The sequence below is a fragment of the Ambystoma mexicanum genome, chromosome 4p, assembly GCF_040938575.1.
Source record: "Ambystoma mexicanum isolate Mex_15411 chromosome 4p, UKY_AmexF1_1, whole genome shotgun sequence".
NCBI classification, from domain to species: Eukaryota; Metazoa; Chordata; class Amphibia; order Caudata; family Ambystomatidae; genus Ambystoma; species Ambystoma mexicanum.
Window position 1 is genome coordinate 577,797,175 of NC_090927.1, and position 13,099 is coordinate 577,810,273.

The window sequence follows — 13,099 nt, forward strand, 5'->3', positions numbered from 1 at the left end:
GCAGTCCTGTTATGGATACGTTTTATGAGTCGGGAGTAGAGGCAGGGAGATTTAGAAAGAGGCTGTTGTGGTAGTCCAGTCTAGAGCTCTGGAGACAGTGAGCTTCTGGCAGAAAATGAGAAAAAGAATACCTCTGAGGAGGTGCTGCTGAATGTTTGACTTCTTTGAGACTTCAGAGATGTGTGGAAAGGAGGAGACGGTGGAGTCGAAGATGACCCCAAGGTTCTTAGGCTCACAGGTAGGAGCAGGATGAGGGCCCAGAGTGGGTGGCCAGAGAGAGAGAGAGAGAGAGGAAAGGAGCTGGTGTTCCACAGGGGAGGATCCCAGTCTTAATGGCAAGTGGCACACCATTCCTGAATTGCGGCCAGACAATCTAGAATGAGAGAAGAGGTGGCTGAGGGGAGCCTGAAGGAGGGCTTGGTGTCAGCCACATAGCACTGAAAGTTGGGGCAAAAGGCAGCGATGCGGTGGGCAAGAGGTGCTAGGTATTGGTTGAAAAGCCAGGGAGAAAGGTTAGACCCCTGGGGCACACCACAAGTAGAGCGAGAAGAGAGGAAAGACCCCAGTTGAACCTGTGAGAAAGATGGTCAGCCTGGCCAGGGCCTGCTCAGTGATACCCAGCTTATCACAGAGGAGATTGAGCAGGATGGCAGGGTTGACCGTATCAAAGGTAGAAGAAAGATCGAGGAGACTGAGGACAGAAGGAAGGTTAGAGAGCAGACCTTCACAGGTGTACAGGAGAGCAGTTTCCGTGTTTCTGGCAGCTCTGAAACCAGACTGGTGGTCGTGGAGACAAACAACAGATTCAGTGTGCAGATTAAGCTGGGAGATGGCCAGCTTTTCCAAGAGTTTGCCCAGGACAGAAGTGATGGAGATCAGGCAATAGCCGGAGAGCAAGGATCGGCAGAGGGCTTCTTTAGGAGGGGGTGCACAAGGGAGTGCTTAAGGGGGAGGGGAAGGTTCCAGTAGCAAAGGAGTGAATGCAGAAATCGGCCAAGGCTGGAGCAAGGGTGTCGATGGGATCCTTGGTTGTTCTGGATGAACAGGGGAGAACCTGTTTTGACGAGACTTTCATAGATCAGACTTGTCTATAAACGTTGTCTGGGGTGAACAAGGGAAAGGAAGAGAAGGGGGAGGAGAGAGAGAGAGAGAGGGGGAGGAGAGAGAGAGAGAGAGAGAGAGAGAGAGGGGGAGAGAGAGAGAGAGAGAGAGAGAGAGAGAGAGAGAGAGAGAGAGAGAGAGAGAGAGAGAGAGAGAGAGAGAGAGAGAGAGAGAGAGACTGAGACTGAGACTGAGACTGAGACTGAGAGAAGCCAGGGCCGTACAGAGTGACTGGGAGGGAACGAGAGGTAGAGATTGCAGCAGGATTGGCCAGCTCCTTGCAGATTTTGAAGAGTTCGGCCGAGTTGTTGGATGCCACAGGTGAGGACAGAGGGTATGTATTGCCTTTGGGGCTGTCGGCAGGCCAGTTTGTCAGAGGGTACACCTGATGCCCTCCACTTTCTCTCAGCCACCCTGAACTTGCATTTGAGGGTGATGAGGTTGGAGTCTTAGCAAGAGTTGCACTTGGATTTGGGCTCCAAGCAGATCCTCATGACAGGCAAGTACATCAAGAGTGGTGGAGATGGAAAGATGAAATTGGATAGGGCTGTGTCAGGTTGTGAGTCAGCCAAAGGTGCAGAAGGAGGAGAGAAAGTAGTGGCGAAAGCCTCAGCTGATATGCGCTTCATGGGTCAGATGACCGAGAAGGTAGGTGGCCGTGCTGAAGTCGGCTTGGCCCGCGGTGGGGGGTACTAGAGGCAAAAAAACCTCAAAAAACCAGGCATTCAAATCAGACGGAGTACATCCAAATCGCCGACTTCCAGGAGACGGCAGATAGGAGTGTTTGACAGCTGAGTGAGAGTAGCAATGTGGAGCAGGTTGCCCCATTTGAAGGACTTGTACGCCCTGCAGAAGTGTTGCAGGTGCCAGAGCAAGGAGGAGAAGGCAAGGTAGCCAGGGAGGAGGAGGTGGTGAGTGGTGGAGGAAGAAGGCAACAGGGTGGCCGGAGAAGCAGTAGAGGCAAAAGAGGAGCCAGAGAGGATAAAGGAAGTTGAAAAGGCGCGGGAAGCATCTATCAAAGGAGGAGGTTGGCCTGAGAGCCTTAGACCACAACAGTGTCGTTTAGGTAGACCCTAATGATGGTCTTGGAGGAGTGGAAAGGTGCCAGGAGGGCGTCCCACCGGGTGCCACCATTAATAGCCAAAGAGGAAAAATGAGAGGGAACAAGAGACCATATGAGGGTCCATAGGCCTGGAGAGGGAACGACAAAGAGGATATCAGTAAGGGTCTGTCTGGAGGAAGCACTGGTGTAGGCATCAGCTATAGGGAGTCTTCACTTAGTGAGAGGGATAGGATAGTCGATGGAAAAGCAGTTAGAGAATATAGGTGAGACAAAGAGTATCATAGAGGGAGCAGAGAGGTAAAGGGGGGGGGAATGGAGGGGGAGGGTGGAGCCCAAGCATGGAGGGGGGGTGGAGTAGCACTGGGAAGCTGGCAGGTGGAGGGGAATACTAAGAGGGGGGGCAGAAGTAGGAGGGGCATAAAAAGGACAGAACAATGGAAAGAACATCAGATGCAATGCATAGACAAAAGTCATTTGCCAAAGGAACCTAGAAGTTAAGAATGAACACAGCAGGGATGTAGGCAGTGCAATGTAAGCAAACAACCCTGGAGAAACAAAAACAGTACACAGAAGATATGTGGAGTGAGCTAAGAGGAGGGGAGGGAAAGGGCCAGCTGGGAATGCGGGAAGTGCAGCAGATGAGTGAAGGTGGGGTGCTTGCAGCCTAGTGGAGAGAGCGTGCATGCAGTCTACGTTGCAAGGGAGCACATGCAGCCTACATTGTGAGGGAGTGAACGCAACCTAAAGTAAGCGGGACAAATGCAGCTTAGAGTTGTGAGGGAGTGCAAAAGCAGGGGGTGTGGAGATAGGGTGGGGGTGCAAAGTCAGGTTGTGGGGAGAAACAGCACGAGTGCAAGAGTGAGAAGGGATACCAGGTCAGGGGGGTTGTGTGGAGTGTTAGCAAGCTAACTCTCCCCAGCACCTTCTTACCTGGTAGCCACAGACAGGAGGGTGAGGTCCTCTGCACTCACTCTCTGCGCCGCTACCCCATTGCTGCCAAACACCTGCACCACTCAACAACGCGGCCTTGACCTGCAAGGGCTTTGCCGCAGAGGGTCCGTGCCTCGGTTCGTATAGGCACGGAAGCGTAGACATAGCGAAGCGTGCTATATATAGTCAGGCAGTGTCTCCTGCGTCGCTCAACACCACAGCCTTGTCCTTCGAGATTGTTCTAGTGGCTCTTCTTCATGTGATGGCCTCTCAGTAGTGCTGAAGCATTTCTGTTTCTGATGTGGGTTATATCTGCCTCTTTGTTACATTCTTTTTTTGTAGTTCTCAGGCTAACACTCTTGCATTTTATCTGCAAAAATAACACCCTGAGCATTTTGTTCAAGAGGCATGGTAGGAGCCAAGGGTCTGCATGCAAGAAGTCTTGCACGGGGGCACCAATTGGCATCTTCTCTCTGCTGCCAGGATCCACCTGAAGAGTTGGACTGGCTCTGGAAGGCCTTCCACCACCAGTTCCAATCCCCTCGTGACAAGGTTTGGTTAATGACCTTGTCACAGCACCAATAGCAAGTCTTTACATGAAGAGCCAGTGGGGTTGTAAACTAACAGGAAAAGAGAATTGGGGAGGAGAAGGCTGATATTTTACAGATCCTTGGATTACAGCACCTGAAAGCAGTTTAAGCAATCCTGCATGCATTGATCATTGCAGACGGATCAAACTAGATTAATCTGTGAATGCAGGCAAATAATGACATTTCACAGCCTCAACCAGTTCCCCTAGACTACTAGTACCTTGCTTCAATCTTCGTGTCATGGTTTAAGTGTAGGTATTATGTCCTGATGGGTAGTCAATTACTGCTGTATGTTAGGAAAGATTTCTCTTTACTGCACCTTTCCTTCCATTTTTATGGATCCATAACTTTTACTTTTGATCATGACCTGTACTTTCTACAGTGCAGTGAAACTTTAAGCTTCCCTACACTGCCTTTTGCTTATATGTTAGGGGGAAACTGACATGACCTTCAGGCTGTCAGTACTGGGAAACATGGTTTCCCTTAGTCTTGCGACTTTGTTAGTACTTTTAATAACTTGTCACCTGTGGTAACTTTTTACCATTGTACAATGCATCGTACAACACAGTACAATTGGGTACACTTTTTGTTTTGCCATATAACACTCAGAATGTTTTAGGTTTCTCTAGGGATGCTAAAAGGACAAGCTGGTGGCAGCAGTGACATTTTACCATTTTTTGGTGCTTTGTTTTAGCCTTACAGCGTTTACTGTGTTTGGCTATTAACTGGTGGCTAGTGTCCAAACATGGGCGTGCCACATGGTTTTTCGCTTGTCCTTTGGCCATCTTGTCTTTTAGCCTTCGTCCTGGCCTGTAAACCCAGGAAAATCCTTATATGGATGTCCAGTGCCGGGGAAAGCAGATTTTGGCAGGCTACTGGAGGACTATGCATGTTTGATGGCAGGATGTGGACTGGGACTGTCTGGTCCCAATCCACAAACTTGTTTCAGTGTGTCTGAGTGATATGCATAAGTGTTCCCGCCAGTTGTCCTGGTTGGACTACTGCTGTGGTGTGAGTGTGCCTAGTCCTGCTATTGGCTAATGGGAGTTTCGGCTCTTACCTGGCTTTTAGGATAAGAAGACCCCTGCACCCATTCTTGAGAGATCCTTGAGTAACCTGAAGGAGCCAAGGCTCCTGTCCAGCTCTGAGACCTGTGAAGAGACCGGAGAACTGTCTGAAGAAGGCCTGGCGACCAACTTCTGGTTGCTGTTCTGGTGGAGCCCCGTCTTGCTCGTGCTCTTCAGCAGTTCTGCGAAGGAACTGTGACACTTGAAGTTGGAGGGAACATCCATTCCTGACATCTGCTCGGTACCCTGCAAAAACGAGCCTTCTGGAAGTGTCCCAGGACCGTCCTGTGGCTGATCAGATCTGAGTTTGGACTACTGTGCTGCCGACGTCACTGTTCCGAGTTGAGGCCTGGAACTTGGGGGATCCTCAGCTTGTCCTACAAGACTTAACTCGGCAAAATTCCAGCCTCCTAGCTTCAAGGGGACCCGAGATAGGAGGGAAAGTCTGACTGCGACAAGTGAGGCCCTTTGCGTCGCCGTGCTGCAGTGACCACCATCAGAAACAATTTACCTGCCTCGAGTCCAGTCCTGAGAGTGGTCCTGCATCGTGTTTTTCTGCATTTTTTATCAGAGAGGCCTTACATAAGTGAAAGACAACAACCGGAGATCAGCTTGATACTGCAACCCCTGTGTATCCAGGACTGAAGCTGACAGTGGTAAAAACAACCTCAGACCTTTCTTCCATTGACATGCCAAGTCCTGGGAAGAATCGGAGTTCGGGGGGAGGGGGTAAGTTACAGTGGTTCTTACCTACCCCTAAACTCCTTTTAAAAGTTTTCCTAACTTTTACAAAACCTTTACTATACTTTGGTTTTACCATAGCTTGCTGGCGCAAGCATTCCGAAAATTGGGGACACTTCTATTATACACTGTCCTCTAACCCTTGGAACTGTTCACTGGACCCCAGTGACCATACCTTCATTTTATTTCCTACATCACAAACTGTCAGAACTTTCTTGAACTTTTGGGCATAAAGCCCCAGACAACTTAGTGAAGGACTTTTGAAGTTAGGGTTAATTCTCTGTGAACCTGTAGTAGATAACACTAATCTGCACTTTCTTTTACAGGAGTTTGATTTGTATTATGCCCTACTTTAGTGGCTGTATATATGTAATCTTTTATTAGTGTTGCCGGATATTTCTACCTGTTAGTAGTAATTTTTCAGGATATGCATTGTTTGACCTAAAAAGCGTGACCTACTGCTGATTTGACCTAATTTCATTGACCTAATTCTTTTTCACATACTGCGGAGGGTGGCCTTTTGTACATCTGTCCACCAGGCCAGAGTATAGAAAATAGGTCCTAACACTGTACATTAGGCAGTTTACTCTGATGAACACTTTATATTGCACACATTATTATTAATGTGTGGAAGAAAAAGTAGTAGTAATAATGATGATTTTAATAATAATAAGCAATAGGAGATAATTGCTGGGCAGGATCAGCCCCACAGCTCTTGTGGCTTCTTACTTCCCAGACTGAGTGTTGAAATCTCCAATTCTGGTGCCACCAGTTTTGGGACGAAATTACCCAAGTATAAAAGTCCTACCACAAAAGTCTGACCCCCCCCCCATTTATTTTCATATGTATATGTCAAGGGGGGGGGGTAAAGTCAATAAAAAATGTATAGATGTACGGTGGGGGGGGGGGGGTCTCCCCCGACATATATATATATGCGAGAAAAAAAGAAACAGACTTTTGGTGGTCTGACTTTTCCACTCAGTAATTTCACGCAGATCCCCACCACCCACAGACAAAGGCACTTGCTTCAGTGCATATGAACACATTTTCAGCCCAAGATGCCCACATGCATTGTCATCTGAGCATGCTTGAGCAGGTTCATGACCCTGGTGAATGACAGAGGCACTTTCTCAGATGAAACAGACAGAGCCTCTTGCAGCTCTATCGGCTGCATCTCTTGTGAAAATATATGGAAATTGCTCCTTCAGGTGAGAAAATGTAGAAATGTGTCCATATGTACTTGTGTAGATATGTGTATTATTTATGTTAAAATGTATGTTTTTAGGAGTCAGTTATAGGGAAATCTTAACTTCATTATATCATGACTACCAATTCTACTACCAAATATAGCTGTGCTAATATTAATTAGATCAAGGAAATACAGCACAAGGCCATTTTGTCAATGCTATGTTCAAAATTTGTATTTGCAGCGATTCCTCTGGAGGTCATCGTGTACATTTTCCGATGGGTGGTTTCTAGTGATCTGGATCTGCGGTCACTAGAACAGTTATCGCTTGTCTGTAAAGGATTTTACATTTGTGCAAGGTAGAGTATTGACTTTCAAAGCTCGACATAATTGAGAAACATTGTGGGATATGAAAAATTAAACCTATGCAATTTAATTGCCAGAATTCTTTTGTCTGTTTGCCACATTATAAATATTCCAGTAAATATTGTGTTTCATTATTGGATATCTGCCATGTTGACCTAGTGCTGTACTTTCAAACAATACAATGAATGTAACCAGGTTCGTTCTAATGTAAAGAGTCAGAAACCCTGAAGACGCAAACTCTGGTCCCCTTTAATGGTGATCGTACTACAGAGCCCCTCTGCAGCCTTTGCATTGCATGTCAAGACTACAGGGTGATGCCAAGATTCAGAACTGGATCCCCCTTCCCCCCAAGTTTGGGCAAGGGAATGCAATCAAAGGCCAATTATTTAATTTTTTAAGCACAGGCTGACATCAGGGTGTCTACTTTCTTAACGTGGCTAAGACTGTCGCATCACAATATCCTAACTAATGTCCTCTATCCATGTACAATATAAGGGACAAGAACTTTTTTGTGTGTGCCTTCTGTAGAGATAGGATTTTTGAAAGCCATTTGAGATGATTGCTGTTGATTACAGATTTTCCATACTTGCTTACAGGAAAATCATGATTTTATGAAAAACACAGTGACAAATATTTGTTTAGTGTATCTTAATTCGTTTTAGCAGTAATAAGACAACATTCCTCTAATCATCCATTTATTCCACAAACAACCTGATTCTTATCATATTAGATGCATCAGTGTCAAGCCAAACTCCAATATGAACTTAAAAATCAATGGACCATTTAAAATGGGTCTGCTCAGCTCACTCCTATTATCAATGGCACCTCTGCGCAGGTGGCCAGGGAAAGGCCATCACTTTTGGATCCCAACTCTAGGGGTGGACAAGCGAGGTAGGATCACCTGGGTTGAGTGTCTGCGGGGACTGGGAATGGGATGCCCTTGGGCGAGACTACTAATAGCCAACCCTTCCCCCACCTTCATGGGGAATTAAGAGTCCAGGGGTATTATGAGTCCACTCCCTTAACTTCCTCATATATAGCTACTAACAGTACTGAGACGAGGAAGAGGCAACAGGGAGTAATGAAGACTAGGTGCTTTAACCACTCTGGTACTGGGACGAGGAAGAGTAAAAATAAAATAGGCTTAGGTGCCCCTGCTGCGAGAACAAACATGTCTAAATGACCTGTTCTTTGGGAAGGTACACACTTGAGAGTCCGCAGCCACACTTTAGCTCATTGTACCTTTTCACAGAAAAAATAATTTCCCCCCTTCCCCAGAACCACTATTCACACTCCCAACCCCATGTTTTGTTTTTTTCCAAAAATAAGTTACTTTGGTATTAGTTTTTTCATTCGTTGAAATTTCATTAATTGTTTTCTAGTCGATCTAATCACTGCATACCGGAAATCCCACTATAGTATGGGGCAAGATAGGTGTTTTTCCACTCTGACATTTAAGTTAATAAAGTATTATTGTTAATTCAGAATCTGTTGTCTGTTTGTCTCACTCTGATGCCGTCACAGTCATCAACCATATCTTCTAAAACTCACAATGATGTCTATCTTTTCCTGAAAAAGTCTATATCAGGGATTGGTACAGACAGATTAAAAACATGGCAATACTGTGATTAATCCTGTGGGAGTCATCACTGATCCCCAGCCAAAGCTCTCCCCCCATGTGGCCAGTGTTCAGCAGTCGCTAGCTTATCCTGACCCTGGGGGTGGTATTATGAGGTAGGATTACATGGGAGGAAATGGCTGTCGAGGAGATGTGGTGACCCCATCAGGAGGGAGGCAGTATTCTTCCCTTATAAATGTGGAAAACCCTATAATTCCTAAATTCCTGATGTCATGTTGTCACTTTACAAGTCCCTCCTGTTGTAGGACCCAAAGAACCCTTTCTGCAAAACACTCTGAGCAGAATAACATTTGCACCTCAAACACACAACTCACATTTTTCAGCCTTTGTCTCTGATGTTTTTGTCCCAAATAAAGATACCAAACAAAATCACATTAGAAGTCTTATGAATGCTATGGAATCCCACTCCCTTAATGCCTCAGGTACTGAGACGAAGACGATGAAAGAGTTAGTATGGATTGAAAAACTCCAAGCCAAACACACAGACTAGTTGTTTCGAGGGAGATCAGCTGTGCAGGACATTTAAAAATGGCTGCACTTTGAAGCAGGTGTCGGAGAGAAGAAAAGCTGAGCGGGCGAAGCGGGTAGCAGGACCACTGGAGACAGCAGTCACCTGGGAACGGACAGTGCAGGAGGAGGCCAATGCTTTCAAGATGCCACTTGTCAGCATTTCTTACTGGAGTGGCGGGAGACCAAGAGAAGTGTGACAGCCACCAGAGAAGAGCCACTAAAGAACCGGCAGCAACAACAGCAAAGCTGTCAAAGACACGATCATGCCGAAAAGCAACAGCTTCACCGGCAAGTGAATGGGGAGCAGGCAGGAATGCTGAAAGTGAGTCTGCAAAGCAGGAGACGCCATGCCCATGTGAAGACTTCACTGCAGCAGTGTGGCAAAGGTTGGAAACGCTTTCAGTGAATCGGTGCAGTGATTGTGGGAACCCCGGGGCATACCGACAGGTACATGAAATATTGAGAGTTCATTTAGAATACCAAGCAAGTAAAGTAGAGACAGAATTTGTACAAATCCTCATGCATGAAAGGTGAAGATGGGGAAAGTTTGAGCAAATGTTATTACAAGCAGATAAATGTTAATGGGAAAGTTGAAAGGCAGAATGTGTTCAAGTCTCTGAGAAGCCAATATGGGGAAAGTTCGAAAAAGTTTAATGAAGAAGTTGAAAGATAGAATTTATACAAATCTCCTTATATGAAATGTCAATACGGGGAAAGTAGGAGCAAGTAGTATCTAAGGCCAATGAAGTATAGACGGTGCAGGAGTACAACTGTGCTGTTGCAAAGACTAAGAGAGCATTGAAAGAAGTCCTGGTAAAGGAGGTATACCAGGTCTTTAGCCTTTGGGGAAAAGAGACCTGGCAGGAAAGTATACCAGGGGATCTATACAACCCAGAGGGGGGATTCCTGGCAGGGGAGTACACCAGGTAATCATTGTGAAGTATATGAAAGAAAAAGACATAGTGAATAGATACCAGGCAATAGAGTATACCAGGGGATCTAAAGAATCTAGTGAAGGATTTGTGGCAGGAGATTAGACCAGGAAGTTATCCCTAAGAAGTTGTGTAAAAGAGAGACTTTTGCCATCTCTAGAAAGATATTGGGCCTCATGACAAGCCTGCCGGTCCGGAAACAGTGGCGGTAAAACCGCTGCCACCGTTGTCTCGGCACCGGCAGACTACGAGTTCTGCAGGCTGGTGGTGTCACTCCTACCAGGTCTGACCTGGCGGGAGTAAAGCCACCCGCCTGCAGATGGAAATGGAAACACTGGCACCGTTACTTACGGTGCCAGTGTTTCCATTGTCACCATCGCCATGGAGTCCTATCGGACTCCATTGGAATGGGGATTAACGGAATTACGCCTCCGGAATTACAGGGTTACCGGGATTGTAATGCCCCAGTGATTCCGGCAATCACGCAGGCAGTAATTCATTCCGGGTCTGGCAGCAGCCTGCCGTTTTTTCCGACACGGCTACCGCCGGACTCGTAATGAGGCTCACTGTGTTGAAAGGACGCGTTTGCCATCCTTGGAGCGTTTGTTGTACTTAAGAAAAACATTGTTTGGAAAAGGCACTTCCACCATCCTTTCTGAAAGAATCCAGGCGAATGTAACCATCTTCTGGATTCAAGGACATATTCTTGGAAGACACTATTTTTGTTGACTCTAGCCATTTGCTTTACATTTGAACAGTTGTTGGCTAAACCTAGATCAGAGACACTTACACTTCTTAGTTTCATTTCTAGTGTGAGGGTCAGATATGTTTTGGACACAAGGACGGTTTATCTAAGTTTGACGACAAGACACAGAATGATCTTTAGTTTTAGTTCCCAAATAGGGAAACTTTCTTTAGGATAGGGAGAAAATAGGCCTTTATTCAACCCTTTTCTTTTAAAAAAGATTTCTGATGTTGAAAATACTACCACTTGTGGCCATCTCTCATTCCTGATCCCTCACAACACATGCACATCGTAGTAACAAACTTTATTTTAAGTGTATTACTGAGACAATTAATTCTTTGCATAAATACCATATCAGTATGTTATATACCCCACATTATTGGATTGAAAAATACTTGCATCCTTATTTATAATAAAACCAAATTTCCTTTTCGAATAATGGCAAGTTAATAGGCTTATATATAAACATTTTAGTTTGCCTTACATCAACAATGAAATGGAATGAATCTGTTAGAAAAGGTTTTTTTTTTAAATTAATATTCTAATTTAATAGCTTTACATATTCCTATCATCACATCTGTCAGATGTGATGATTCACACAATCTCATCACTTCTCCCCAGGGGGGAGCCCTTCCATGGGACGCTAGGGAGATGAGCTTGCAATGCAACATTCCCCTTGGAGGTGGAGGTGGCGGTAAGCGGGACCTCACAGGGAGATTCTCCCCTCTTTGGTATAAGAACTCCTTTTCCGTCACGGAACTCCCTAAGCCCCTTGATGAGGAGCCACTAATAACATATCACTTATTCAAAACCATCCTAAACAAGTCACTGTTTGTTATTGTAACATCACACAAAATAACCAACAGAAAGACAAACATACTGAGAAAAAGAGTGCAAGAAATGAAGATTTCGAGGGGATTGGTTCCTCCAACGTATTCCACATCTATGACAGTAATCACCACAGCTGTGCTGTTTCGGAAAGATTTTCGGTGTCCTGCGTCGATGACGTTGATATGCTGTCCCTCGATGGCCTCCGTCGAGCCGACGTCCCTGGATGTTATAAGTAGGATGCACGACGCCCGTAGCCTCAGTTCTGTTTTTTCCGCAAACGTGTTCGCTTCGGAATCTCAGCGTGCCTCAGTTCTTCTCCTGTTGAATCAGTTCTTCGTTCTTGGTTTGTGAGAATCATGTCTTAGTCTTCTTCTACCCCGAGGTCGGGCTTCAAGAACTGCCGGGACTGTGGTTCCAAGATGTTGCTTACGGACCCGCACAATGTCTGCCAGTCTTTGACATCGAAGGCCTTGCGGGAGTGGAAGAAGAAGTTATCTGTAGGTAGGGTTTCCAAACCCCGTAAGTCAAAATACGCTGGGCTTTCGACCGACGATTCGAGGTGCGACTCTCCGCGTCGGCGTAAGTCCAGGGGGTCTCCGTCCCGGAGTGGTTCCCGCTATTCCTCTGCCTCTTCTAGGCACCCTCGAAAGCGCTGTCACCGGTCGCCTTCCTCGTCCGAGGACTCCGACAGACGGCAGGTAGCTTGTCCCCACAAGCATTAATCTCCAGCGGAATGGGACGCATTTCGCAAGGAGATGATGGCGATTTTCGAATCGCCGGGCTCCGTTCCGTCCGTGCCTTCGAGAGAAGCCGGCAAGGAACGCGCTAGGGCCACCGCTTGCAAGCCTTCGGGCTCAGGCGGTCGGCGCGATCATCGGGAGCCATCAAAGTCCCGATCGGACAAGGTAGATCGCTCTTGCCATGCCCGCTGGAGGTCCCGGTCCTCGTCGCCCACGAGACCGTTGGCGCCTGTGAGGCCTTCTAAGAAGGCATCGACGCTGTCGGCGCCATGTCCGTCGAAGGGCTCTCTCGAGGCTCCGCCTCCGAGGAAGTCATCGATGCCATCGGCTCCGAGGCCGTCGAAGGACACGCTCGGGGCTCCGGTCTCGAAGCCGTTGTCGAAGCCGTTGTCGCCTCGCTAGACATAGACGCCGATTCAGTCGATGCCTTTTGAGGAGGCTTTATCAGAGGTGCCCCGGAGACCAGTGGAGACCCCGAGGAAGGCCCTGAGTAAATCGGTGGAGCCTGTGTTTCAGCCTTTTTCTGAACCCTCATCCAGGGATTTATTACAGCCTTTGGATTACATCTCCGAGGTGGATGAAGGGTCAGATGTGGAGGGGTTTGTTCCTCCTGAGGTTCCTGTTGACCTGTTATCAGGTCATAGCCAGATGGAAGACC

General features: G+C 46.8%; 1 protein-coding gene across 4 annotated transcripts in view; it reads left to right on the forward strand.

The window, feature by feature from the left end:
* Nucleotides 1-13,099, forward strand: part of FBXO9 (F-box protein 9) — a 1,471,688-nt gene that overhangs the window by 806,985 nt on the left and 651,604 nt on the right. For all 4 annotated transcript variants that reach the window (XM_069606124.1, XM_069606121.1, XM_069606123.1 and 1 more), the window contains one exon: nt 6,923-7,037. In XM_069606124.1, the coding sequence (XP_069462225.1) occupies nt 6,923-7,037 (115 nt within the window). The remainder of the gene's footprint in view (nt 1-6,922; nt 7,038-13,099) is intronic.